The 26714-nt window shown below is 37.6% G+C and overlaps 3 protein-coding genes and 1 long non-coding RNA gene across 4 annotated transcripts in view; 1 reads left to right on the plus strand and 3 right to left on the minus strand.

The window, feature by feature from the left end:
* Window positions 1-7674, minus strand: prkag1 (protein kinase, AMP-activated, gamma 1 non-catalytic subunit). Its single transcript, XM_074633703.1, has 13 exons — window positions 7528-7674; window positions 4459-4510; window positions 4280-4380; window positions 4105-4186; window positions 3955-4013; window positions 3693-3738; window positions 3540-3594; window positions 3093-3219; window positions 2729-2894; window positions 2596-2633; window positions 2367-2513; window positions 1863-1962; window positions 1-1712 (listed from the first exon to the last, which is right to left on the minus strand). The coding sequence occupies exons 1-13, from the start codon at window positions 7534-7536 to the stop codon at window positions 1702-1704; spliced, it is 993 nt and encodes a 330-aa protein (XP_074489804.1). The 5' UTR covers window positions 7537-7674; the 3' UTR covers window positions 1-1701.
* Window positions 1-26714, plus strand: part of LOC141766692 (zinc finger protein Eos-like) — a 224900-nt gene that overhangs the window by 189147 nt on the left and 9039 nt on the right. The gene's annotated exons all lie outside the window — the stretch shown is intronic.
* Window positions 11147-18163, minus strand: rhebl1 (Ras homolog, mTORC1 binding like 1). The gene is made up of 8 exons (XM_074633819.1): window positions 17699-18163; window positions 15798-15869; window positions 15620-15687; window positions 14874-14956; window positions 14446-14502; window positions 14303-14350; window positions 13789-13870; window positions 11147-12833 (listed from the first exon to the last, which is right to left on the minus strand). The coding sequence occupies exons 1-8, from the start codon at window positions 17748-17750 to the stop codon at window positions 12741-12743; spliced, it is 555 nt and encodes a 184-aa protein (XP_074489920.1). The 5' UTR covers window positions 17751-18163; the 3' UTR covers window positions 11147-12740.
* LOC141766737 (uncharacterized) lies at window positions 18441-25657 on the minus strand. Its single transcript, XR_012593676.1, has 2 exons — window positions 24479-25657; window positions 18441-23698 (listed from the first exon to the last, which is right to left on the minus strand). It is a non-coding gene; the product is annotated as an uncharacterized LOC141766737 (long non-coding RNA).

Here is a 26714-nt window from a genome sequence, read left to right on the forward strand (position 1 = left end):
TCTCAAAGAATCTTTATTGCTCATCCATTCAATCTTAATCTCGATGCAGAAACACTGTGTTTTCATACAGTTGTACACGTTCCATTTCATATTTACCAAAACAGGAAGTGTGACATGTTCCTGGCCCATCCTCTTAAGAAAATGGACAGGAAATGCTGGTATTGAGTGATCTTGACAAACACTTATGAACAGATGTCAGACGATGAGATGGATGTTCAGACGTGCCATCACTGACTGTAACTGGCATTAACACATCAAACGGTAGAAATCAGAAAACAAACAATGCCACAGAAATTGTTAATTTGACCATTAGTTTTCAAGTGATGGAGCACTTTTCAAAAAAACTGATGAGATTTTGCAGCATTGAAAGCAATAAGCAAGTCCCTTTAACGCTAATGATGCCAAAGTGTGAGTAACAAAACAAGCAGAAAATAAAGGTGTCTCTAAAGTCAAATGTACAATCCATTAAACATGTTATACATGACAACATGGCAAAACATAAAACCCATATATATATATCCAGAGCTTGTGCATTCAAATAGGACACAGCACAATTATTAACGGTCGTCGTCTCTGACAGCAGATTCGTCGATGCTGAAGTGCTCCTCCAGGTTTGCTACTTTGCCGTCTCGCTACACAACAGATTAAAACCTGAGCTCATCAATTCTTCGCATACTGGTAACTGTGGTAACTTGATTTAATTGTTGACAAATTTACATGAAACAATTTTTTTTGTTAATTAAAACTGGCTTAATTATGTTTTTTGAAGCAAGAGGTCCCAAAGCTTAAACTTGTAAAAGCCCAAATACTTAGTTAGACAACGACCATTTTCATTTTACATCTGTGAAATAATTTTCAAATACAACTGGCCAGCGCCGAGGTCTTCAAGGTCTAGTGTTTGAATGATAAATTATGCTAGATCATTTTTACAATCTTCACACAAACGTAGCATGAGGCTAGTTTTTGCATACATGTACAGTATGTATGACACATACATACAGATAAATACTTCTGTAACCGATCACCGTCTATGCATATTGGTAGTTGTTTAAGGTAAAAATGATTTCAACCCTCCACCTGCATTTAAATAATCAAACTAGCTGCATAACAAGATTATTAAAGCCAGAAAACACCATACTACATATATGTTAAAAGAACAGGTCTCAGATAGATGTCGGAGCAACAAGGCACACCAATTGTTGATCTGACAAAGTGTTTAAAATGACCCTTATACAGACTCTATGTGCATCTACACTTCAGCCTCATTATAGAAATGAAACGCTGCCAACAAAAGGCAATACAGGTAAATCAGTGAACTGATGAAACATAATTTACACTATCGGGAAAACATTTGTAATCAAGCCATAATTAATGGTCCTCCTCTACTGTACGTAGATCAACAAGCACAGAAGTGGGAATGATGCCTGGTCAGCTCCTCGTCACAGGTCTCTTGGCTCTCGCTCTCTCGCGGCTCCATTTACAGTCTTGTGCTACTACAATTTAATATTGCTGCGTTGCTAAAGCTTCATATTTCTGCAGGGAGGGAGACGTCTTCATGTGTGAATATAGGACGTCTGGTTACAGGAGATGGGTGATGATACTTCAATATACTGTCAATATTCCCCTCTCACATGCCTCTTCTTTCTCACTTTACTCTGACCTCTTAAAACTTTGCAGCCTTTCATTGTTCGGGTTACTACCTCAAGCTGTGCCTGTGGACAGAAAAATCATCACTTAGTCAACATATTCAGGAAAACGTGTGAATGATGACCCTGCTTTTAAATGCTACTTAAATAATTCCTGTATTTATAGTTTGATGGTGCTTCTATTAAAAATATGTGAGCTCCAAAAACGGCACTTACCCTCTTCTCCATCAGTCAGCACTAGTGCCTGGAGAATATCTGAAAGGGAGACGATTCCCTTCACCACTTCCTGCTCGTCCACCACCACCAGCCTGTGCACCTGAAGGACACACGGGAGGACCATCAACGCTACTTTTACCTCTGTAATATCGTATTTCTACTATGGCGAGAGGAATGCATAGACTGATAGATGACAATGTAACTATACACAAAGAGCAGCATTGATAACAAGAGACAACGGCCCTGTTCAGACCTGGTATTAACATGTGTCTTGAGTGATCGGATCACAAGTGGACAGCTCCAAGTACAGGTGTGAACGCACCCAAAACCCATTGAGATCCGATCTTTCAGACCACATTCAGAGGTGGTCTGGGCCACATTAGGAACCGCCTACTCGACTGACATCCCGCTGGGATCCGGACAGTAATAGCAAAAAGCAAGAGGGGGGCAAACCGGCCACAAGAGACGACTACCCAGTGACACCTAATGACGTCCAACTCTCACCTCGGCCTCCACCAGCCTGTTGATGATGGCCTCCAGGGTCTCGTGCCTGTGGCAGGTCAGCACCCCTTCAAAGTACTGAGAGCGGTGCTGCAAGGCTTTGGTCACCGTCACATCCAGGTTGTTGTACGTCTTCTCTGCTGCCAGGTTCTGTGTAAACACAGGCCTTCAGCTTAAAAAGGTTTCTTCATCTTAAATTAAACAAAAAAAAGGTAAAAGACCGATAACTTACTATAACATCAAATTTGGAGTATATATCCACCACTCGACCTGCAAGAGAGAGGCAGCATATTAGTACACAAACAAAATTCAAGAGGTCATTAATGCAAAGTCAACATGGACATCATTTCAACCAACCTACATACCTTTGTCATCCACGACGGGGAGCGCCGACACTCGCTGCTCAACAAAAATACCCAGCGCCGTGTACAGCGGTGTGTCGGTGCGGACCACTGCTATGTTCTGGAATGTCCCGATGTTCAGGTCCTCTACGGTTTGTCTCAAGAACGAGGGTTTTGGCATCTCTGATATCTGAAAACAAGAGATTTTATTTATTAAGAGACTTTATTAAAACTGTAGGAGAATGGAAGTCTTTGTGAAATAGTATAATTTTCCTTAACTGTAGCCAAGAGTCTTCACTCTGTACTAGACATCTGCTGTGTTATTATCAGACTCAAAAATAACTTATTCAATGTAGTAGTAGTGAGGAGAGAAACCAAAGAGACTTACAAAAAGCTTCAGGAACTTGAGAATCCTCTTGTGTGTGAGGATATAGAGCGTGTTCCCTGTCAGGGGGTCGATTACAGGCAGTCTGTGGATCTTATTCTTCAGCAGCGATGACACCGCATCATACAAACTGGGACAGTTCAGAGAGGATCAAGTTAATCAAGTTATTTTGGACATAACATGTTGTGAAATAAGGTAGCTTAAAAAAAGAAAGTAAAAGTAACTAAGATATAGTTACTAATGTTAGCTTGTCAACTGTTGGCATGAATTGTAATATCTTCAAGTGTAAGTTAGGTGAAGCATTGATACGATAAATATTATGGGTACAAACAAAACTACAGATTTCCCAGCAACATCTGTGTGTTCAAAAAAGTGACGCCAACAACAAAATGTAAATGCCTGGAAGAACTACTGTCAAACCAAGCACTAATCAAAATTTTAAAAACTCACCTCGCATTGGGAGATATGCTAACCAAGGGCTTAAAAGAGTCTTGAAGGTACAACTCTATAATAAACAACAGCAGATAATATAGTCAAGACCTTCAAGATAACACGAGTCAATAAAAGAAGTACATACATACATATTCATTTAAACTTTCTCACCTCTCCATGTTTCAATTTTATGTTCTTCCAACTCGTATATCTGAACCTGAATGATTACAAAGAGGAACACGGTCGACATATTTAAGAGGAACTCATAAAGAAATCAAGACAAGCTCTTGATACAAATTGCACAATCAGCAAATTAATAATTAAAACCCTACCTATGACAAAATAAAAAGCTGTAGTTCAACTGTGAGATTTATTATGTTACACCTGATTCTACAATTCAAGGACTACAATCATTTGGTGTCCACCGTCTTACCAATGGAGATTTGTAGTAGCGATGTAGGATGTTAATAAAGTCTGTGATGGTCAGCATACCTGCGGAGATGCATGGTGAGAATCAAGTCAGTCCTTTAATTCATTTTGTCTTACACAAAGTGAAAGTGTGCCAAAGGAAAATCGCCCTTACCCACGAAGCACTGCTTCTTGCTGTCCCACAGAGGCGCTGCTCTTACCCCATTAGAAACAAGAGCAAAAAATGCCTTCTTGACCTGTAAAACAAATTACACCAAATGTTTCAGTCTAATTAGCTAATAAGAGATGGATTCCTTTTTTTGTTTTTAGATTCAAAGCTTTTGTTTTACCTGAAGCGATGTATCAAACACAACTAGTTTGGAGCTGGTAGGTACGAGGTCGTAACACCGGTGGGACTTCATAAACCGGGTGTACACATTGTGCTCTGGGTCTGAAGGAATGAGAGAGACTATTGAGAACACGTGTTTGCTGTTTTTTTAAACATCACTGATGTATATAAGTCCTTTACCCTCTACGACCGGGTCCTTTTTGCCCTCAAGATCATCAATAGCCGCTGGAATCTGAAATAAAAAGATAAGGTCATTAAAATTCAGTTTGTCTGGGCACAACATCCAAAATAAGTAAATGTGGAAAGAAAAATATTGTTACTCAAAAGCCTGCATGACACGGCTAAATAATCACCAGCAGAGCTAAAATCTAAAAGTTATGAGCAGAAGCACTGATTGACTTGCCAAGCGAGGCTATAAGCATATAGTTTAAAATCTTTATGATCAGTGGTTAGGTACAACCCTTGACATTGTTACACAGTGGTGAGATGTAACTAAGTACATTTACTCAAGAACTGTACTTAAGTAGAAGTTTGAGGTGCTTCAATTCAATTCAATATGTATATAATATACATACTGGTATTTTAATTCCTTTTTAAGTTTTGACCAATTTGTTGCTGCATTAAAAGGATTTACACTTTAATTGTAATTCCTGTTAATTTTGAATATTTTTTACCAAGTTGTGTGTGTACCATTTTCTATTTTTTTTTTTACTATTTTAATAATAAATAACAATTCAGTAAATTTATATCTATTTATTTACTGGTTACAATTTGTTTTACAAATATGGAAAGAAATGTTGAAGTCAAGCCTGATGTATCCACACACAAAGAATGATCCCAGCACTTCCACAGTGAGGCGAACAGCTTATTAATTAAACACTAGTATCAGATCAGTACTCAGTATCGGCCGATACTGAAAGCCACCCAAAGCCCAGGTATCTGTATCGGGACTGAATAAGTTGGATCGGTGCATCCCTACTTGTACTTTACTTATCCATTTTCTGCTACTTTATACTTCTACTCCTCTACATTTCAGAGGGAAATATTGTACTTTTTTACTCCACTACTTTTATTTGATACCTTTGCAGATTCAAATTATTGAAACAAAATATAATCACCTAATACATGATGATGTATTATTATAGATTAAACTACCCAGCAGTATATAAAGTAATTGAAATGACCTCCACATTTACCAGCTGCAATATTAAAGTGATAATGCATTTATAAATAAAATTAAATATATATTATTTTACACAATGAGTATACTCCTACTTTTGGTACTTTGGGTATATTTTGATGCTAATAGTTTTACCTTTTTTTACCCAAGTCAAATTTAGTACAATTTAGAATGCATGACTTGACTTATACACTGTGGTATTACTATTTTTACTGAAGTAGAAGAGCGGAGTACTTCCTCCACCTCTGTTATAGGGTTTATGTATTATGATGTTATAATGCCAACTGCTGGGTTTACATTAGGTCAAGTTAAAGGTCCCATATTGTAAAAAGTAAGATTTTCATCTTTTATATTATAAAGCAGGTTTATAAATACTGTGAAAGTATCGAAGCACTCAATATACAGAGCAATACACACAGCCCGTATTCAGAAATTGTGCTTTTGAAACAAGCCGTTAGGATTTCTGTCCTTTTGTGATGTCACAAATATACAATATTTAGACCATTACACGGTTTTAAACATAAACATTCTAAATGTGTCCCAGTTTATTTCCTGTTGCAGTGTATGTGAATGTCATCAGCTGACAGGAAGTAAACATGGACCCAAACTGTTGCCAGGCTACGCAATTCTGTAGCAATTCCATTGCAATTCCGTTGAAATGCACTAAAACGGAGCGTTTCAGACAGAGGGTAAATACAGGTATATTCAGGCCGACAGTATGAGGAAAATAAAGTTTTGTTTTTTTAACATTACAGCATGTAAACATGTTCTAGTAGAAACACAAAATACAAGTTTAGCTCTGTGGTTGGATCTGAACTGGACGATCTGGAGGTGGTGTCAGAGGGGAGGATGAGGAGGAAGCTGGACGCTATCCTGGAGAACCCCTCCCAACCCCTCTATGATGAGCTAGTAGTCAAGATGAGGAGCACCTTCAGTCATAGCCTCATCCCCCTTCAGCACAACACAAAGCGCCTGGGTCAGTCCTTCATGCTGGTAGCCATCAGGCTCCACAACCAAGGCTGACCCCAATATGAGAACTAGGAGGACTTTAAGAACTTTAAACATGCACCACTGGCGCACATTACACTTAATTTACAATATACATCCTATATACCACTTTATAGACTGCACATATGTACATACTACATTTATTTATTTTACATACTACATTTATTTATTGATGGACTGTACACACTATGTTCACCCATTCACTCTGTATCTTTTATATCTCTATTATCGTTTTTATAATTTTTGTATACCTTTACCTCTCCTGTGTTTCACTCTGTTTGCTGATGTTGCTGCTTTGACACCTGAATTTCCCTCCAGGGATTAATAAAGGTTCATCTTATCTTAAGTATGAGCCTGAAAATCAGCATAATATGGGACCTTTAAGTGGTATGAATGTGTAGCTATGCATGCATGTTTAAGCCGGATTTAACATTATGTATCAAGCAGCTTTCAAGGTTTGTTCTTCAAGGACTCACTAACTACTGATCCACTGCTTTATTACTCAGGATATATGACACTGCAAAATACACATTGCCTCATTTATCATGACTCCAACTGTGGGATTCAGTTAGTTGCCAACTAACTGAATATACAGTTAGTTTAACAACAACAAGGCACTTTAGCTTAGCACAACTGTTTACTTTAGCATTGTAAAACATGGCTATAGTTGTTATAAAAGATGAATTTGACAGTATTACTGTAATTCAGCGGTGCCCGGTTGGAAAACAGACACAGTGTCAAAGTTATGAGCAAACTGAAAACAACATTAATAACAATGTTAGCTCAGCATTAGCATGAAGCTAGCTGGCGTCACAGTCTGTTGACATTAAGCAGCCAGTCGAGGTGACTTTACTCTTCATTTAGCTGTTGTTCTTGTGTCTTTAAGGTGTTTAACCTTCACCAGGAGCAGAGATATGAGCCTCCCTGTCGGTTGACTACCGTTACTAACCAGAGAGCCTCTCCAGCTAGCTGGTTAGCTGCTGCTGTTAGCAGCTTCAGAAAGTCTCGTTAGTTAACTTTAGAGGTGTTTGTTAGAAAGATAACTAGCTAGATTAACTTACACACTCCATGTTCCCATCCGCTGTGTCGTCGTCCTGTAGCCGGGTCCGGTTACAAATGGCAGGTTAGATCTTACTAAACCAACACAAGTCTTCCGCTACAGCGAGCAACCAGCAACTTGAATGGCTGTTAGTGATGTGTCGTCACGAACGAGCCGGTTCAAAGAGCCGGCTCTTTGAAGTGAACGATAAGAGCCGGCTCCTTTTCTTTAAAGGGACTATTTGTAACTTTCAGAATTGCTTGTTAACAGGGACACCTGTGGTCGTGAAGTCAACGAAAGTCAGCGTCGTGCTCACGCTTGCTCGCTCTAAATAGCCTCGAACGAGCATCGCTCAAAACAGTGAGGCGACACACGTCAGCTAAAACCACAATATCACTCTATATTTCACCTGCTTGGCAGTAATGTTAGCTGACCAGACGAAGGTCTCTCCATGAATCAATGCTGGCTTTTCATTCCTCAGCCTCCGGTGTCTCACTCTCCGGTGGGAGACACCGGAGGCTGAGCAGTAAAAGCGGGTCGGTGCCGGGGCTGAGCAGGAAGAGAAACGTTATCGTCTCCGACCGGGTGCAGCTGATAACGTTTCTCGTTGCGGAGCCCCGTCACTTCACAAGACACGGAAAACCTCTGTTGGTCTGGAGGAGCTGCAGCATTTATTTCTGCACAAACGTCCACTGTACATTCACTAGATAATCTCAGAGCTACGAAGTCTTCTGCAGTGTGTAGTGAGCGCTGTCTGAATGAAGGCAAGGAGGCAGAGGAGCAGAGACAGCAGACACACGCGAGCGCGCATGTGTCCCAACCCGGTACATTTATACGCTTAAAAAGTTACAAACAGTCCCTTTAATTCAAGGCAGAATGATAATACGATCTTCTCCACGCCACGGGAACTCCATGCACTGACTGTGACTGAATGTTGTTTTAATGACGTCCGTGCGAACAATCAGATGATGACAGACGAGGATCATACCATCAAGCAGAGAGGGGCGTGGGTGCGCGCGCGCTGACGATCTACAGTTACAGAGCAGGAGGGAGAGGAGGAGAGAAGGAGAGAGAGGAGTGCGGTGCGCGAATAGCAGACAAGATAAGTGACAGTCGGAAACGAAGCAACGTGTAAAATTATGATATTCTGGAAATTATAAGGTTTGGTATAATTATATTGAATAATTTAAGTGATATATGTGCACACATACTAATCATAGGTCAAAACAGCGCTAAATTTGACTGAACTATAAAAGGCAGAAGTGGTAAAATGAAGAGCCGTTTGGGAGCCGAAAGAGCCGGCTCTTCTTGGTGAGCTGATCCAAATGATCTGGCTCACTAAAAAGAGCCGGAATTCCCATCACTAACTTGAATGTCTGTACAGTCGTTACCGTAATACATGTAGTGTTGCATAGCTGTACAGTCAGTTACCGTAGTACCTATAGTGTTGCCGCACCACAATTTCTTCTCCGCGTTTATGGCTTCTTCTTCTTTTTTGGTGTTTATTATCAGATTGCAACAACAACTTGTAGGTGCATATATAACGCCACCCACCGTGGCAGGATCAGAACAGGCTCTACTTTACATTAGTCATAAACCTCCTGAACTCTGACGTCTCCTCTGTCTGAGTTAAACACGTGCAATTTAAATGTGCAATAACACGTTGGTCACTTTTGCAATGTAAATACTGTAAATCTACTGTTACGACCATGTGCAATAACATATGCTGATCACTCTGTGCAATAATTATATAATTATCTGACGGACACTTTGTGCAATAATCTGGCAAAACTCATCTCATCAATATACATATTGTATTTTTATATTTTGTAGTGTAAGTTTGGAGAATTATTTAGCATTCTTCCCGATACACCAGTATGATGGTTGGTACCAATGGATTCCTTAGTTTTTTCTAGTTTCATATGATGCCAGTATCTTCACTCTAGCTTTAAAACTCAGCCCGCTACAACCTAAAAAATCCCAAGTTGCATTAAAGAAATTAGTGGCGTTAAATTGCATTAACTTTGACAGCCCTAATAAATTCTTGAAATAAATCTATTACCCCTCTCTGATTATCCCACACCTTATCTCCATTTGTTCCGAGTATCCTTTCCAAATCCCATTTTCATCCAGCCTCACCCTTTGTTGCAACCCTTCATTATATTTGACACATTGCATTACCACGTTAAGCATTTTCAGAAATAGGCTACAACAGTGCGCACATACTTGTGAATTTACTTTTCCCAATAGAAATATTGTGTTATTTAAACCAGTGTGATCAAACCTTAACCTGGCGAGAACTACCTCCTCTCTTCTTTTCTTTTCTCTACTTCTCCACCTTTACGTTCAAATGGATGAACAATAACTTTCTCAAATTAAATGAGGACAAAACAGAAGTTCTACTTATCGGCCCCAAATCTAAAAGAGAGATGCTAACCACGAATCTCGGAGGTTTAACCGCCTGGCTTAAACCTGAGGTGACAAGTCTCGGTGTCATCCTGGACGCAGATTTGAATTTCAACTCCCACATTAACAAAGTGACCAAAACAGCTTTCTTTCACCTCAGGAACATAGCGAAGGTACGATCATTCATAAAACAAAATGATGCTGAGAAGCTAATTCATGCTTTCATATCCAGCCGGTTGGACTACTGTAATGCACTTTTCGCTGGTCTTCCCAAGAAAACCACTGGAAGACTCCAGCTCATCCAAAACTCTGCAGCTAGATTATTAACAAAAACTAAAAGGAGAGAACACATCAGTCCTGTCCTAGCTACTTTACACTGGCTGCCTGTTACTTTCAGAATTGACTTCAAGGTCCTCCTCCTCACATACAAAGCACTAAATGGACAAGGACCTAGCTACATTGCTAACTCCCTTACAAACTACACACCAGCGAGAACACTGCGATCATCAGATGCAGGTCTATTAGAGGTCACCAGAAGCAGTCGAAAGAAGATTGGTGATGCGGCCTTTGTCAACTATGCCCCAAAATTATGGAACGCACTACCCATAAATATTAGGGAAGCAAACACGCTAGACATTTTCAAAAGACATCTTAAAACCTATCTTTTTACCAGCGCATTTTCTCTGTAACTTGCACTACGAATTTTATCCTGCACTATTTATATTTTACTATTTCTACTGTTCTAAAATGTTTTATTATTTTTATCATGATTTTGTTGACTCCATGCACTGCTCTTGCTGCTTGTTTTTAATTTATTTTATGTAAAGCACTTTGAACTGCAACTCCTGCATGAAATGTGCTATATAAATAAAGTCTTACTTACTTACTTACTTACTTTACTGTCCTCATCCTACTTTTTCTTCCCTTTTCCAATATGTTCTTTTTGATTAATTACCAAATGATATGTCCAATATACCTCATATTTAGTGTTCTTCCTCCCCCCCCCTCTTAGTTATAGGAGCCGAGCACTTATTGTGTGTAGATGGAGCTCACCTGTGCCTTGCTGCCTCCAAACAGCACAGGTGAGCCTGTGGCTCCTCTCTGAACTCATCAGGGTTATGGCAGACATGAAACACTTTCTAACACTCGACATGAAAAAGATTGAGAACCACTACTGTAGGAGACCTTGCTTTTTGCTACCTAAATAATCCGGCCGAAAATAGCACAATGTCACGTCAAATGAGTAACAGATTTATTTTATATACAAAACTGTTTACAGCAAGATTTCTGTATTAACATTGACCCACGGGGGGATATTGGTGTTCAGGTACACCACCTGCACCGTGGTATCAAGTCAACAGAAGGAGAAAAAAAACCCTTTAAGAGCACCTTGAGTCCTGAAGGGAAGCAAATGAGGGAGTTTGAGGAACTGTAAGGCACAAGACACAGCATCACCAGCTTCTTTTCAACCATCATCAATCAATCAATCAATCAACTACTTACTCAGCAAAGCACTTGATAAAAAGGTACAATTACCCACTACAGGTACAACATGAGGAATATGGGGGGAAATCCACAGTGTGTCATGTCTTTGTAAGGCTACAGGATCTAAGAAAAACAAGTCACTAAGGATCTCAGTGATCATGCAAGTCCACAATGTGAAGTAAATGGACTGCATGCCATCCTGGCCTGCATGAACCATCACAACAAAACCATGAGCTCAAAGATTACTAATCTATAACTCCGTAGCCCTCAGCCACTTAAATAGTCTTACGCAGTGTTAAAATGCAATAAAAAAATTGCAACTCAACAATGTTCATAATTATAACGCATTTATAAGAATATACTCTACTTAGGATATTGAAGGGAGAGCAAACCCGCACCACTCAAAATATAACCAATAGTATCAAACCAATTTCTAGGATTCTATTTATATTGTATAAAAAGGCCATAACTGGTAAATACCAAACATCTATTCCAATCTATACTAAATTTCTCTGAGGGTTGTCCGTAAGATAACATCTTTATTACAGTAAATAAGGAGAAATTAAACTGTAGAAACAAAAGAGGACTAATCTGCTTAGCAGAAGAGCTTAAATGTGAGTTGTTAGATATACAAATAGATTCCTCCATCGTGAAGACATAGCTCAAAGGTTCACTGGTGAAAGGTACCTGAAGATGAGTTTATAAGAATTACAGTGAGAAGAAGTGTGAAACCAGTGACATTTGTTTCCCGGATGTTTCAAGGAAACCATTTGTGAGAGATACTGACATTTTAACACCACATTTAAAGCAATGTGAACTGTGACTCTCCATCACTGTCAAAAAAAATACCTGTTAATGAAATAATACAAGCCCTACCTGTACATTAACTACTCAAAGTGTTATGAGAGTTAACCCAATGATGTCTCAAACATCACATTTACAAGTAGTTATTACTATAATACGTTCATGAATTTTATATAATTAATTGGGACCAATATGTTTGGTAATATTATTTTGTTTTCTGAGCATTTGGTTGAACTCCAAAGTCAAGATTTTTCCCAGTTATAGATTACATTTCAAAAGAAAAGTGTTCACCGACGGTGCTTCTTTGTCTAAAACAAAGATGAATCTTGCTCTTACAAACTTCTCCCTGCGGTTACAATTAGTGGGATAGTTTACCAACGTCTGGGCAGTTGCCTTGCTATGTAAATCAATGAGGTGTCACAGTCGAGCAGAAAAGTTCCACTGTGGTGTCTTGGTGTCGGTGAGGTCACAATTGGCAAGCTGGTGAAGTTGTGCCCCCTGTCTTCAGCAAATGAGCTTACTGAAGTCCTGGGTACACGTTTACATCACAGCGCACTTCTTCTCCTCTGGGGGCGCGTTCCCATCAGCTTTCTCCATCTCCAAAATGATCCGCTTGAAAACCTCCACAGCAGTCTGCATTGCAAGAATATTGTCATCAGAGTGTGTCAGAATTACGCTACGTTCCAAATCCCATACGTTGTCTTTACCATTAGTACAAACCGGAGTTGCACTTACAAAGTACGTATTATTGCATGTAGTATGCATACAATTGGGACATACTACTTCGTCATAACATTGCGCTTTTGAACTTTGAACCATCTTGCTCATATATCCGCTGCGCAGAGGATTGTGGTTCCGAATAATCAGAAAAGCATGCTGGCTTGCATACTGCGAAATGTGACCGGATGTAGTAGAACATCCTGGTATTTTTGGCATGCTGCATTTGACATACTGGTTGCGTCCGATATTCCATACAAACATGCGAGATATTTTAGTTTCCCGAAACCTTAGTATGAAATCAATAGTTATACGAATTGCATACTATTTCCAGTGAAATATTACAGTATGCAAAACTGGACACTACAGTGGCATAAATGTCCCACAATGCAATGCGGTAGTGACAACAACGTTCATAAAAAATGTTGACGGACAGCTCTGTAACATCAATAACACTTCAATTTAGTGTAAGTATAAGATTTCACTTTGCTAGGTGTAATAATATATTTTAAGTTAATTCAGACTTTGATTCTCACAAACCACCGTTTTGGACACATGAGGTTGGCAAGGGTTACCATGGTTACACGTCTCCAACCGGCAAGAAGGGTCTCAGGAAGTGACGACGTAAATTACTGCTCAGTGCATCCAAAAAGATACATACTGCTGATTATTCAGACAAAAGTATGTTAAACGATAGTACACCTTTTGAGTATGTAAAGCATAGTATGCGATTTTTGAGGAAGCCACTATGTATTCGGACATACTAAATCCTTTTTGTGCATATTAGATAGTATGGGTATTGGAACGCACAGCCTACAGTATATGTGGACTACATTGATGAGTCGGTACTCAAAGAAATATCCATCATTACCTCATTCTCCTTGGCTGAGGACTCTATGAATGCAGCACCCCAGGAATCAGCGAGTTTCTTTCCCTCCTCTGGCTTGATAACCCTGGGAAAATTAAATGGAAACTTCGCTTACTGAAAACAGAAAACACCTTTTGTATCATATTTGGCTACACAGGCAATACGTGTTCATAGAGAGCACCAGGAATGAGTCCTAAAACCCAGAAATGAGTTAGCATTGTAGTACTTCTGGTTCCCTCCTCTCTCTGGAAGTCAGTGGTTTTATTTAATGGATTTTTAGTTATAAACCTGAAATAAGGTCTGCGGCTAACACAAGATTAAGAGATTTTAACATTTTGTTCTACGACATAAAATAAATCAGTTATTATTAACTATATATCATTAAAATATATCATTGAGTGTCAATTGAGTGTTTTTTAGACCAAAAAGTCTGACATTATTATCAGTGTTATTTTTAATCTGACAATAACAACACAATGCACTTTATATTCTGAAGACTATCAATAATCCTGATTACCTTTCCATGTGGAGATCTTTTTTGTTCCCTACAAGAACAGTTGGGACCCTAAAAAGACAAAAAAAAAAGAACGTGGTTGTAAAATCACTTGAAAAAACAACATTTTGGAATCGTTGAATTTGAAAAGATCCAACTAAACTTACTGAATCTTCCCAACCATGTCTAGCAGCTTGTCGTGTAGAACCTGCACAACTTCAAAACTGAACAAAGACAGACATCAAAGTACTTTTAGATACTGCTCTGAGAGTAATCAGTATGTAACTCTAACCTGGATGTTACTTACTGACTTCCTATTATTATAATTCATTGCCAGTCTAAAGAGCCATATACTTTGGCATAGTTGGTTAAAGCAATGGGCAGAACAGGCACCCAATGAAGTTAAATACAACAAATGGAACATTATAAACCTATTAATGGTATTATTTAACACGGCTGGTGTATGTACACAACAGTGGGTTTAACCCTTGTAAATCACACATATAGTGTTGTCTACCTAATATAGTGTTTTAAGACTTTCAACAGTGTATGCCTCATTATTCATACAGATATGAAAATTCAACCATCCACTCACCTTTTATTGGAAGTCACTGCATAGACAAGGACATACCCATGGATGTCCATTGAGTGGGATTGGTGGAAAATTGAGTACTCATCCTAGAGACAGAGACACGGTATTATAATCTTATTGGGTATGACTGTTACCAAAAACAACACATTATCAAATGGAGTCAGACATGCAAGACTATAGCTTCTAGAATAACTGCCACTACAGTTGTTCCAATACCGATACCAGTATCGGAAATGCGTCTGATACGTCACTTAATGGAGCATTTGGAACCAAGATACAATTTGCCAAGTCGCAAATACATCTGTTAAATAATAATAATAATAATCACTATACATTTCACGCTGGTGTCGGATTGGTACTCGGTATCGTCCGATACCGCAAATTCAGGTATTGGAATCGGTATCAGGAAGGAAAAAATGGTATTGGAACATCTCTACTTGGCACTTTCAATTAAATAGACAAATTGTCAATCTGACATCAGAGTACATGTCATAATACCATAATACCAAAGTTAGCAAAGTTACAGCTAAGTCATATGGGTGATATGGCAAGGTAAATAACTCTGACTCATGATATTAACTGGCTGACTAACGCTAAATTGGACATTCAAGGGTCTCTACATATCTTGCTTAAAACTAACATAACAAACCAGCGTTTTAACCTAAGGTTAAATATTAGGATTTAACAGATCAGACGTGTTGATTTAAAACCAAGAGTTTAGTGTCAGATATGGTAGATGAACAACTTACTTGTCCAGCTGTATCAACCAGCTGAAGATTGAAGTCTTGACCATTCACACAGACCAATTTGTTAAAGGCTGGGGAGAGGAATGAACTAGTTTTACAAAACACTTCTTTACATTAAGCCAGAACCATTGTGACTTTATTTGCTGCATTATCTGAATAACAATCCAATAATAACACATACTGTTTTCGATGGTGGGGTCATAGGAGTCGACAAACTGTCCTTCCACAAACTGTATTGTAAGAGACGACTTTCCTGTGCATGGCAAAGAAACAGTAACATGGTTGTTTTACTACCATTTTAATACAATGTTAAAATCATCTCTTTCTTTATAACAATAAACATTACAATACGAAACACACACACTCGCAAAAACTGTGTCAGTATAGTGGTTTATTGACGGCTATATATGAAACCTTATAAAGGACAAAACACCAAATTCTGTGACGTTTTAAATGATGTGACCTGATTAGGGCTGCAACTAACAACTATTTTTATTGTCAATTAATCTACTGATTATTTTCTTGATTAATCGATTAGTTGTTTAGTCTATAAAATGTCAGAAAATGGTGAAAAATGTTGATCAGACATTTCCCAAAGCCCATAATGACCTCCTCAAATGTCTTTTTTTGTCCACAACTCAAAGATATTCAGTTTACTGTCATAGAGGAGTAAAGAAACCAGAAAATATTCACATTTAAGTAGCTGGAATCAGAGAAATTTGCCTTTTTTTCTTTAAAAAGTACTCAAACCCATTAATCGATTATCAAAACAGTTGCCGATTAATTTAATAGTTGACAACTAATTGATTAATCGTTGTAGCTCTAGACCCGATCAGGAATTTCAGCTATATTGCCATGGTAAATGTTTTTATCATACTAAATCACATCTACTAGCCATCACAAAAGATGGTGTCTTTGTAGTATTTAGATAGGGTCACAAATTTAGCAGGTAGATGTGATTTTGGTGTACTGAAATCTGAGCTGTCAGATTCTGTAACACATATTGACAGGTGAAGTGCTGCCACAGCATACCACAATGTGTGATGCTCTGTGCATCTATGGGGTCATTTTCTACTGTACAGTTTCTGAGTAGTTCTTCCACAACTGGAAACACAAGCCATGTCATTTTTGTGCTTAATTGTGTGTGATGGCTAGTAGTATGTGATTTAGTATGATCAAAACTTTAGCAATGGCAATACAGCTGAAAGATGTTTTAATACAGTTAACACAAAATCTGAGTGGTCACAGATTTCAGTGTAACAACCTCATGTGTTGCTGGCACAGATTTCAGCTTAACACACAAGGACATTTTAGGATATAAACTACACGTATTTACTTGGTAGGAGGTCGAATATGTTTACAGGATGATTTCCTTACATTCTAGACATTAACTACATAGTTTTTTTACGTCACGTTAGACATGCTAGACTAAAAGTTTCAACACCAGGCTCCACACCAGGATGTCCCTGCTAACTTTGTTTTCACAGAACACGTTATAACTAGTAACAGATGGCTACAGCTATATACAACAAGATAATATTAGAGTAATTTAGTAGTAAACTGCTCAGCAAACACACGTAGCACAAAGAGGAGTAATGTAGCGTTATAGGCGTTAGTCGGATGATGACTCAGTGTTTACTATTTTAAAAACGTTGTAGATCTCAGAAGTGGCAGACAAAAACAATGAGTGGCTGGTAGGAATGTTCAGTGACCTGCCACGGTGTCAGGAGAGGGAAAAGGTTAATTCCAGACCCTGTTCGTTAGACATGCTAGACTAAAAGTTTCAACACCAGGATGTCCCTGCTAACTTTGTTTTCACAGAACACGTTATAACTAGTAACAGATCGCTACAGCTATACAGCAAGTTAATATGAGTGTAATTTAGTGAATAAACTGCTCAGCAAACACACGTAGCACAAAGAAACACGGAGTAATGTAGCTTTACGGGCGTTAGTCGGATACACTAAAAGAGGAAAACAAAGCCAGGACGTTAGCATGTTAGCTCGCTAGCATTAGAACACACTAACATTAGCCTGTTAGCATGCTAACTAACATTAGCCGAGCTCGTGTTGCTTTACTCACCTACAGATCTGTAACCTATTACAGCAATCTTTCGATGTTTGGGTTGAGGCATGTTTGGTGAAACACGATGTTGAAGAAGTGTTAATAGCGTAGTATAAAGTAGTATAATGTAGTAGACCGCCTAGTAGTTTAACTATCTAAACAAACTTTATCAACACATTCGTCTCGTCATCACGTGACAACAACAAACTTTTCGGAACTGCCCGCTCGAGCTCTTGTTGCTGGGCCTCGAGCTGGAAGTTTAAGTACAACAAGTACAACTTGTACTAACTCAAAACACGGTCACTTTCTGTATCTGATAATGTAATCAATGTATCGATCGATGGGTTTGAAAATTATGGATTTATCGTTTCCAACTGAAATTTAAACGAAAAAAAAGAACGCTCGTTGAACAGCGGTTAGGATTCGCAAGTCAAACTGACGGAAACTGTCATTGTGTGAGCGAGCACACCGTCGTAAAACCAGCACATACGTCATAACTGACACGGTACACGCGCTGTGGGCAGTTTGTACAGTAGAGGTCACTGCCAGCCTCTTTAGACTGTTCCAGACTACACTGACCTTCAGGACACAATCACCACTATGTAAATACATGTACAGTCCTTCATATCAACAAGTGTGGGTTTCCATTGTTGCAGTATAGAACAATATGGCAGAGGTTTGTAAATGTAAAAAAAACTAGACAGATGTTCAGTCACAGCCTCATCTGAACAGATTTAAGATAAGATAAGATAAGATAAGATAAGATAAGATATTCCTTTATTAGTCCAGCAGTGGGGAAATGTGCAGTGTACAGCAGCAAAGGGGATAGTGCAAAAAACAAGATGCATCAGCTAACACAGTAAAAAAAGAGCTAAACAAAGTGTAACAAAATATGAATCATTTAAATAGAAGGAAGTATAAAAATAGGGGCAGTATATACAGTATTGACAATAAACAGACTATTAACAAAATTGCACAAGTGGAAAATGATATTGCACAGTGAGAATGAATGAATGAAATTCCACCTGAAAATATCAGGTTGTTGTCAGGTTGTATTGCATGTGCATATTGTATATTATAAATTGTGTATTATAAATAATATAAAATATAAAACAAATAGTCAAATGATTAAGATAAATATGTAAGTAATTAATTGGTATTGTGATTAAGTTATATTATAAGTAATGAATTGGTATTCTGGATTGATAACAAATTTATATTTTGATAATTGGATAATTATATCAGTAATTAATTTATATTTCTGTATGACACAGATTAAAGGTACTAATTATAGTTAGAATAATTAAAAATAATAATAATTATAGTTAGACAGCTTTAGGAAAATTTAATTGGAGTATATGTATGGCTCAATAAGGAAGATGGTTAATAATTCATAATTGACTTGTGGAGAAGGGGTGGGATTAAATAAATTTATACTTCTTCTCACTCCTTTTCGAATATGTAAATCAAGGCATCGAGTGTTGACAATTTATTTTTCTTACTCTTTTCATTGTATGTAAATACTACTTGTTTCTGACTGTCCACTTGTTGGTATGATCACTCTCTTTCTTTACTTTTTATTTTTTATTTTTTTTTGTATTCTACATGTTCTAAATACATTTTGAAATTAAATGAAATGTACAGTCTTTCATATCAACAAGTGTGGGTTTGCCATTGTTGCAGTATAGAACAATATGGCAGACGTTTGTAAATGTAAAAAAAAGACAGATGTTCAGTCACAACCTCATCTGAACAGATGTACTGTACATCCAGGAAACACCCATCTGAGAAGATGCAATGGGGATTAGTATGTAGGAAGTTAAATAGCTCCTCTGTAGGCTCTCTATATTGTGCTTATCTGACCTGCCATCTACCCCAAAAGACTACACAAATACTGCATATCCGTCTGGGGAGAACCCTGAGCTAAGTCATTATCTTATAGTGTCGACATGTAATGGTAGATAGTAAATCTCTTTTGATAATAAAAGTGAAATAGAAAGAGGAGCACTCTTTTTATACATGCACATTATATGATCAGTTTACAAGTGATACACCAAACTCTGTAACCTTTTAAATTATGTGACCCGATTAGGGCTGTAACTAACGACTATTTTCATTGTCAACAATCTATCGATTATTTTCTTGATTAATTTATTATTTGTTTGGTCTATATAATGTCAGAAAATGGTGAAAAATGTTGATCGGACATTTCCCAAAGTCCAAGATGACGTCCTCAAATGTCTTGTTTTATCCACAACTCAAAGATATTCAGTTTACTGTCATAGAGGAGTAAAGAAACCAGAAAATATTCACATTTAAGAAGCTGGAATCAGAGAATTTAGACTTTTTTTTCGTAAAAAAATTACTCAAACCGGTTAATCGATTATCAAAATAGTTGTCGATTAATTTAATAGTTGACAACTAATCGATCGACTAATCTAAACCTGATCAGGAATTTCAGCTATATTGCCATGGTAAATATTTTGATCATACTAAATCACATACTATTAGCCATCACACACAATTAAGCACAGAAATGACATGGCTTGTGTTTCCAGTTGTGGAAGAACTGGCATGGCCATTTTCAAAGGGGTCCCTTGACCTCTGACCTCAAGATATGTGAATGAAAATGGGTTCTATGGGTACCCACGAGTCTCCCCTTTACAGACATGCCCACTTTATGATAATCACATGCAGTTTTATGCAGTATAAACGTGTTATTTTCGCCTATTCTAAAACGGTGTATTTGAATATTTCTGCATACTGGGATCAATAAACAGTCTTGAATTACATAAATTGGGTATGACTGTAAAGCTGAGACTCTTGTGGAACCAATGAGTCCAATTGTATTCGTGTCTGATGATGTTAGTCCCTATAGTAGCCATTTCATTGCAGTGAGACCATTTTTTAAAATTTGACCTCAATGTATAAAATGACCTGTGGTGACCTCTAGGATAATCACAGCCTCATGAACCACACACACAAACTAGAGACCTAGAGTGTTCAGAGGATGGATGGCTTTCCTAGGTAGATTGATAGTCATTAATAAGAAAATAAAAATCAATTAGTTAATTAATTTAAATAAATTGTGAAAATGTTTAAGGGCTTAGAACATGATGACATAAATTTGTGATGGCCATTCCCCATGCTGTTATGTTTCATAAGTTGCAGGAATTGTTGGTTGCACCAAGATGTGGTGCTAAATTTAACCATTTTTTTATCATTCAAGAATTGATGAAAATTATCAATAATCCCTCCAATATACCACATTAAGACACCAAGACCTTGAGGAACACCATAGAAAAAGCCATGCTGTGATTTGGTATCAAAAACTTTTGACATTTGGAGATTTCTGCAATAATTGCATTTTTCAGAAATTGGATGTAGAGCACTTCTGTTCTGGAAACTGATCAGAAACCCCCTTAATGTCTTGAGTGGGTAAATTATTTTGTAATGATCTGATTCAAGATATGACGGTTGGTAGCTCATGTCGTTCAGTCTGGTCAACAAGGTGTATCAGGGTGAAGAAAGGCACAATACAATGAGATAATAACACCCAAACCATTTTAAAATATGAACAGATTAGTGTTGGTTTGCAGTTTGATGTTGTTATGAAAGGGAAAATGTTAAAAACTTTTAAAGAGCCCAAACTCTTCAGTAATCTCTAAAAGTGTGGCAGTGATACTCTTCTTTCCTTTTGAGAAAAACATTCCATCAGTTTTTCTCACATTGAGAGAAATGTGCAGGTCATTAATGTATTCCATAAAATAGTTTAATATAATCATAGTATTCTGGCAGGTATCAGTGCAACAAAAGCAGTCATAGAAAAGAAAAAACAAACATTTCATACACCGCGCCACACGGCATTCACACAAAGGCCTTCATGTTCAACTTGAGGATATCAGTACAGTATTGTTTTTAGTACAACTTGAGGAGACCTATCTCTCAAAAAATCCTTTTTTTATTTATCAAAAGAAGTTCAACTTGTCAAATGTTTTTTAAACACAAGCAGCCATACAAGAACTTTGTCTGAATATATGTCTTAAATTGATGCCATTTTTCGATACTTGACAGTTTTTGATACCAGATGCTGAGAGGACACTTTGTTCTGTACAAAAGTAGTATTTCCAGTTCCAGTCCTAGTTGTCAGGCTGTTATTGTCTTTCCAACTGTGGCATTTAGGGATGTTCATAATTAACCGTTAACCAACATTAAGCATTTTAACTAATAAACGCTATCGGTTAAAACGGTTAAAAGAAATATTTATTATTAATTAAAAAGCTGAGTTGCTTGTCACTTTAAGGAGAAAAGCTGGTCCACCTTAACAGCCCACCTTAAGAGCCAGAGTTGCAAGATACAGGATGTCGGCTCCGGTTCTCCGGTTTCTGGCTCGCCCGGGGCTCGTTTTATTCATCAAAATATAATTTTTTATTTACCAAAAACATCATTTTTTTTATTTCACAAGAAATCCTTTTTTTTATTTCTGAAAAGAAATAATTTTTTTTATTTACCAAAAAAAACATTTTTTTATTTATCAAAAGAAGTTAAACTTGTCAAATGTTGTTTAAACACAACCAGCCATACAAGAACTTTGTCTGAATATATGTCTTAAATTGATGCCAGTTTTCAGTACTTGACAGTTTTTGATACCAGATGCTGCGAGGACACTTTGTTCTGTACCAAAGTAGTATTTCCAGTTCCAGTCCTAGTTGTCAGGCTGTAACTGTCTTTCCAACTCTGGCATTTATGGATGTTCATAATTAACCGTTAACCGACATTAAGCATTTTAACCGATTAACGCTATTGATTAAAACAGTTAAAATAAATATTTATAATTAATTAAAAAACAGAGCGGCTCGTCACTGTAAGGAGAAAAGCTGGTCCACCTTAACAGCCCACCTTAAGAGCCAGAGTTGCAAGATACAGGATGTCGGCTCTGGTTCTCCGGTTTCTGGCTCGCCCGGGGCTCGTTTTATTCATCAAAATATCATTTTTTATTTACCAAAAACATCATTTTTTTTATTTCACAAGAAATCCTTTTTTTTATTTCTGAAAAGAAATCCTTTTTTTTATTTACCAAAAAAAAAATTTTTTTATTTATCAAAAGAAGTTAAACTTGTCAAATGTTGTTTAAACACAACCAGCCATACAAGAACTTTGTCTGAATATATGTCTTAAATTGATGCCAGTTTTCGGTACTTGACAGTTTTTGATACCAGATGCTGCGAGGACACTTTGTTCTGTACCAAAGTAGTATTTCCAGTTCCAGTCCTAGTTGTCAGGCTGTAACTGTCTTTCCAACTCTGGCATTTATGGATGTTCATAATTAACCGTTAACCGACATTAAGCATTTTAACCGATTAACGCTATTGATTAAAACAGTTAAAATAAATATTTATAATTAATTAAAAAACAGAGCGGCTCGTCACTGTAAGGAGAAAAGCTGGTCCACCTTAACAGCCCACCTTAAGAGCCAGAGTTGCAAGATACAGGATGTCGGCTCCGGTTCTCCGGTTTCTGGCTCGCCCGGGGCTCGTTTTATTCATCAAAATATCATTTTTTATTTACCAAAAACATCATTTTTTTTATTTCACAAGAAATCCTTTTTTTTATTTCTGAAAAGAAATCCTTTTTTTTATTTACCAAAAAATTTTTTCTTTTATTTATCAAAAGAAGTTAAACTTGTCAAATGTTGTTTAAACACAACCAGCCATACAAGAACTTTGTCTGAATATATGTCTTAAATTGATGCCAGTTTTCGGTACTTGACAGTTTTTGATACCAGATGCTGAGAGGACACTTTGTTCTGTACAAAAGTAGTATTTACAGTTCCAGTCCTAGTTGTCAGGCTGTAACTGTCTTTCCAACTTTGGCATTGAGGGATGTTCATAATTAACCGTTAACCGACATTAAGCATTTTAACCGATTAACGCTATCGGTTAAAACGGTTAAAGGAAATATTTATAATTAATTAAAAAGCTGAGCGGTTCGTCACTTTAAGGAGAAAAGCTGGTCCACCTTAACAGCCCACCCAACTTTTGTTTACCTGTGATGTAATGTCAGCTGGTTCGAGACACAGCAGCTATATATTTGATGATCCACTTTACAATATTCACTCTACTCTTTCCAGCTTCCCAAGCAACATGGTGAGTTGTTTTCTAGTGGGTCGTGAGACTTAAACAGAAGTAACTGTCGTTTTATTCAAATTATCAAACTTAAAATGCTCTTATTAGGTATTGTAATTACACAGCTAAACTACAACGTAAGGGATAGTCATAAAATGTCTCTCTAGTTTATTAAGAAATGTTTAAAAGCTAGTAGTTGGTACATAACTTGGTAAGGATATCACTACAGTATTGTTTTTAGTAAACCTTGAGGAGTCCTTACTCTCAAAAAAACATTTTTTTAATTTATCAATTATTTTTTTTATTTATCAAAAGACGTTAAACTTGTCAAATGTTGTTTAAACACAAACAGTCATACAAGAACTTTATCTGAATATATGTCTTAAATTGATGCCAGTTTTCGGTACTTGACAGTTTTTGATACCAGATGCTGAGAGGACACTTTGTTCTGTACCAAAGTAGTATTTCCATTTCCAGTCCTAGTTGTCAGGCTGTAATTGTCTTTCCAACTGTGGCATTTAGGGATGTTCATAATTAACCGTTAACCAACATTAAGCATTTTAACCGATTAACTCTATCGGTTAAAACGGTTAAAGGAAATATTTATAATTCATTAATAAGCTGAGTGGCTCGTCAATTTAAGGAGAAAAGCTGGTCCACCTTAACAGCCCACCTTAAGAGGCAGATGCGGAGCCAGAGTTGCAGGATACAGGATGTCGGCTCCGGTCTCTCCGGTCTCTGGCTTGCTCAGGGCTCGTTTGAGCGGAGCGGAGGAGCAGTAGTTTCTTAGCATTTATTCAGCGACGAATAAACTGTACACACACTGCTACACCTACGTTCACAGCTATAACTCTCCCGGATGGGTGAACTGGGTTCTCAGTTGTCTGTTGTGCTCATACAGTGCAGCTGGCGCGAGTCACAAATCTTGTCGGTTAACGGTTAATAATCGGTTAACGAGGGTCGGTTATCGGTTAAGAACATTTTTCAAAATGAGCATCCCTTGTTCCAGTCCTAGTTGTCAGGCTGCAATTGTCTTTCTAACTGTGGCATTTGTTTTACAGACTAAGAGAAGAATGAACAACGGTGGTGCCAAGAAGGGCCGTGGCCACGTGCAGCCCATCCGCAACATCGTGGAGGCTGCTGCCGTGAGAGACATCTCAGATGCCAGCGTCTTTGACTGTAAGTGTTTTTCATTCATGCATCATCTGTTCTTTGTATTTTGATCCTGGATGCTTGTCCTCATCTGAGCCTTTCTCCTTCCTCCTGCAGCCCACCACCCAGGTTCAGGCCTGCAAAATCCTATTTCACAGAGGATGATTTGACGAGTCACAGCAGGAAAAGCACAGGTGAGACTAATATGATTAATGGTTTTGTTACCTTCAGATGAGTAGGTAAGCAGAGTGTTGGAACTGGCACACCTGAATGCAATCATTATTTGTTAACCTGTGTTTGACGAGTCACATTGTCCACAGTGAGAAGCATCTATATCAGATTTGGATCTTAATCATTTTTGTTTGTTTCTTTTGCTACAGGCCGGTGCACCAAGAGCCCCTCCTAAGCCCATGTAAAGCAGAATTTGAAGATGCTGTACACCTAAAGAATAAATTCAAAAGTCTTTAAAAGCTTTAATGTGTGATGCTCGTTATTCTCAACTAACCACTAGTTGTGTAGTTTTAGGAAAGACAGGCCTGTCAAGTATTTTATTTGGAATAGACTTTTCTTACAGTACAAAACTTACAGTAGTTTAAGATCGAATTACGCAAATGCATAATTACAATATGATACATTTAAAAAGGCTCTGCAGTTATTTAAAGCGATTTCAGACCATTTACAGGATGGGAAGGTTAACAAAGATGGTATCACCAAGACAGGATATATTATAGATTACAACTGACAAAACCCATTTTGAAATAAACACCGGTTTCACTCTGTGGACTGAAATGTGTTCAAAGAAATTTTTTAATTTTTTATTTAATGTGTAAGGACGGTAGTGAACTTCCACTCCACACTGCACTCATTCATGTCATAGCAGCATGCGCCAAACGCCATGCACATTTAGTCTTTGATAAATTAGTAGAATTGGTTCTTTGCCAACACATTAATGAAAATCAACCCAACTTTTGGTGAATAACAATACAAAAACAGTCATACAAATGAAGTGCTGAAAATGCCAACGCCCAACACTGGGCTTGAGTCCACAACCCTGAAATCATCAATCAAAGAGTTTCACACTCTATCAACTGAGCTAGCCGAGATAACCTTTATAAGCTTTCTGGCTTTTTGTTTTGGCTTTGATAAACCAGAACAACTTGACACACAGTATTGAGCTGCATCTCAAATTAATCTTCAGGTTCCCAGCTTTCAGATTATGTAAACCACTTCTATGTGACATCTACTGTTGACTTTTTTTTTCTACCAATGAACATCCTCTGTCCCCTACCCCTCTATAAAAAAAGAGGGCGGAATGGAAAGGGGTTAATCAAAAACACAGCTAAGTCACTAGAATATGAAAAACATTGTTGTGGTTTGTTTTCATCTCAAATATAATGCACTTTTGAGAGTATTCTCTTTAGCCCAGGGGTCAGCAACCTTAACTATCAAAAGAGCCATTTTAGGCAAATAAAAAAATAAATTAAAAATCCGTCTGGAGCTGCAAAACATTTGAGCATTGTGATGAAGGTAACACAGTTTATAGTCTAAGTATATAGTATATAAGTCTAATGCAATGAGGGCCAAAGTGCAAATGTACTACAGAGTATTAGGGCCACATTGAGGGAAAAAACATCTGAGATTTCCAGAATAAAGTCATAACTTTATGAGAAAAAAACGTAATATTACGAGAATAAAGTCATAACTTTACGGGAAAAAAGTTGTAATGTTCCGAGAGGAAAGTAAAAAAAGTCATAATG

The sequence above is a fragment of the Sebastes fasciatus genome, chromosome 1 (genome assembly GCF_043250625.1).
Source record: "Sebastes fasciatus isolate fSebFas1 chromosome 1, fSebFas1.pri, whole genome shotgun sequence".
Lineage (NCBI taxonomy): Eukaryota > Metazoa > Chordata > Actinopteri > Perciformes > Sebastidae > Sebastes > Sebastes fasciatus.

Excerpts from the sequence above, each read along its gene's own strand:
- rhebl1 (XM_074633819.1), bottom strand. The coding sequence starts at position 17,750 with ATGCCTCAACCCAAACATCGAAAGATTGCTGTAATAGGTTACAGATCT. Across the intron at positions 14,957-15,619 it reads TGGTTGATACAGCTGGACAA|GATGAGTACTCAATTTTCCA; the intron begins GTAAGTTGTTCA and ends CTCTGTCTCTAG. Across the intron at positions 14,503-14,873 it reads GCAGTGACTTCCAATAAAAG|TTTTGAAGTTGTGCAGGTTC; the intron begins GTGAGTGGATGG and ends GTCTTTGTTCAG.
- prkag1 (XM_074633703.1), bottom strand. Across the intron at positions 4,187-4,279 it reads TGTTTGATACATCGCTTCAG|GTCAAGAAGGCATTTTTTGC; the intron begins GTAAAACAAAAG and ends TTTGTTTTACAG. Across the intron at positions 4,014-4,104 it reads CAAGAAGCAGTGCTTCGTGG|GTATGCTGACCATCACAGAC; the intron begins GTAAGGGCGATT and ends GCATCTCCGCAG.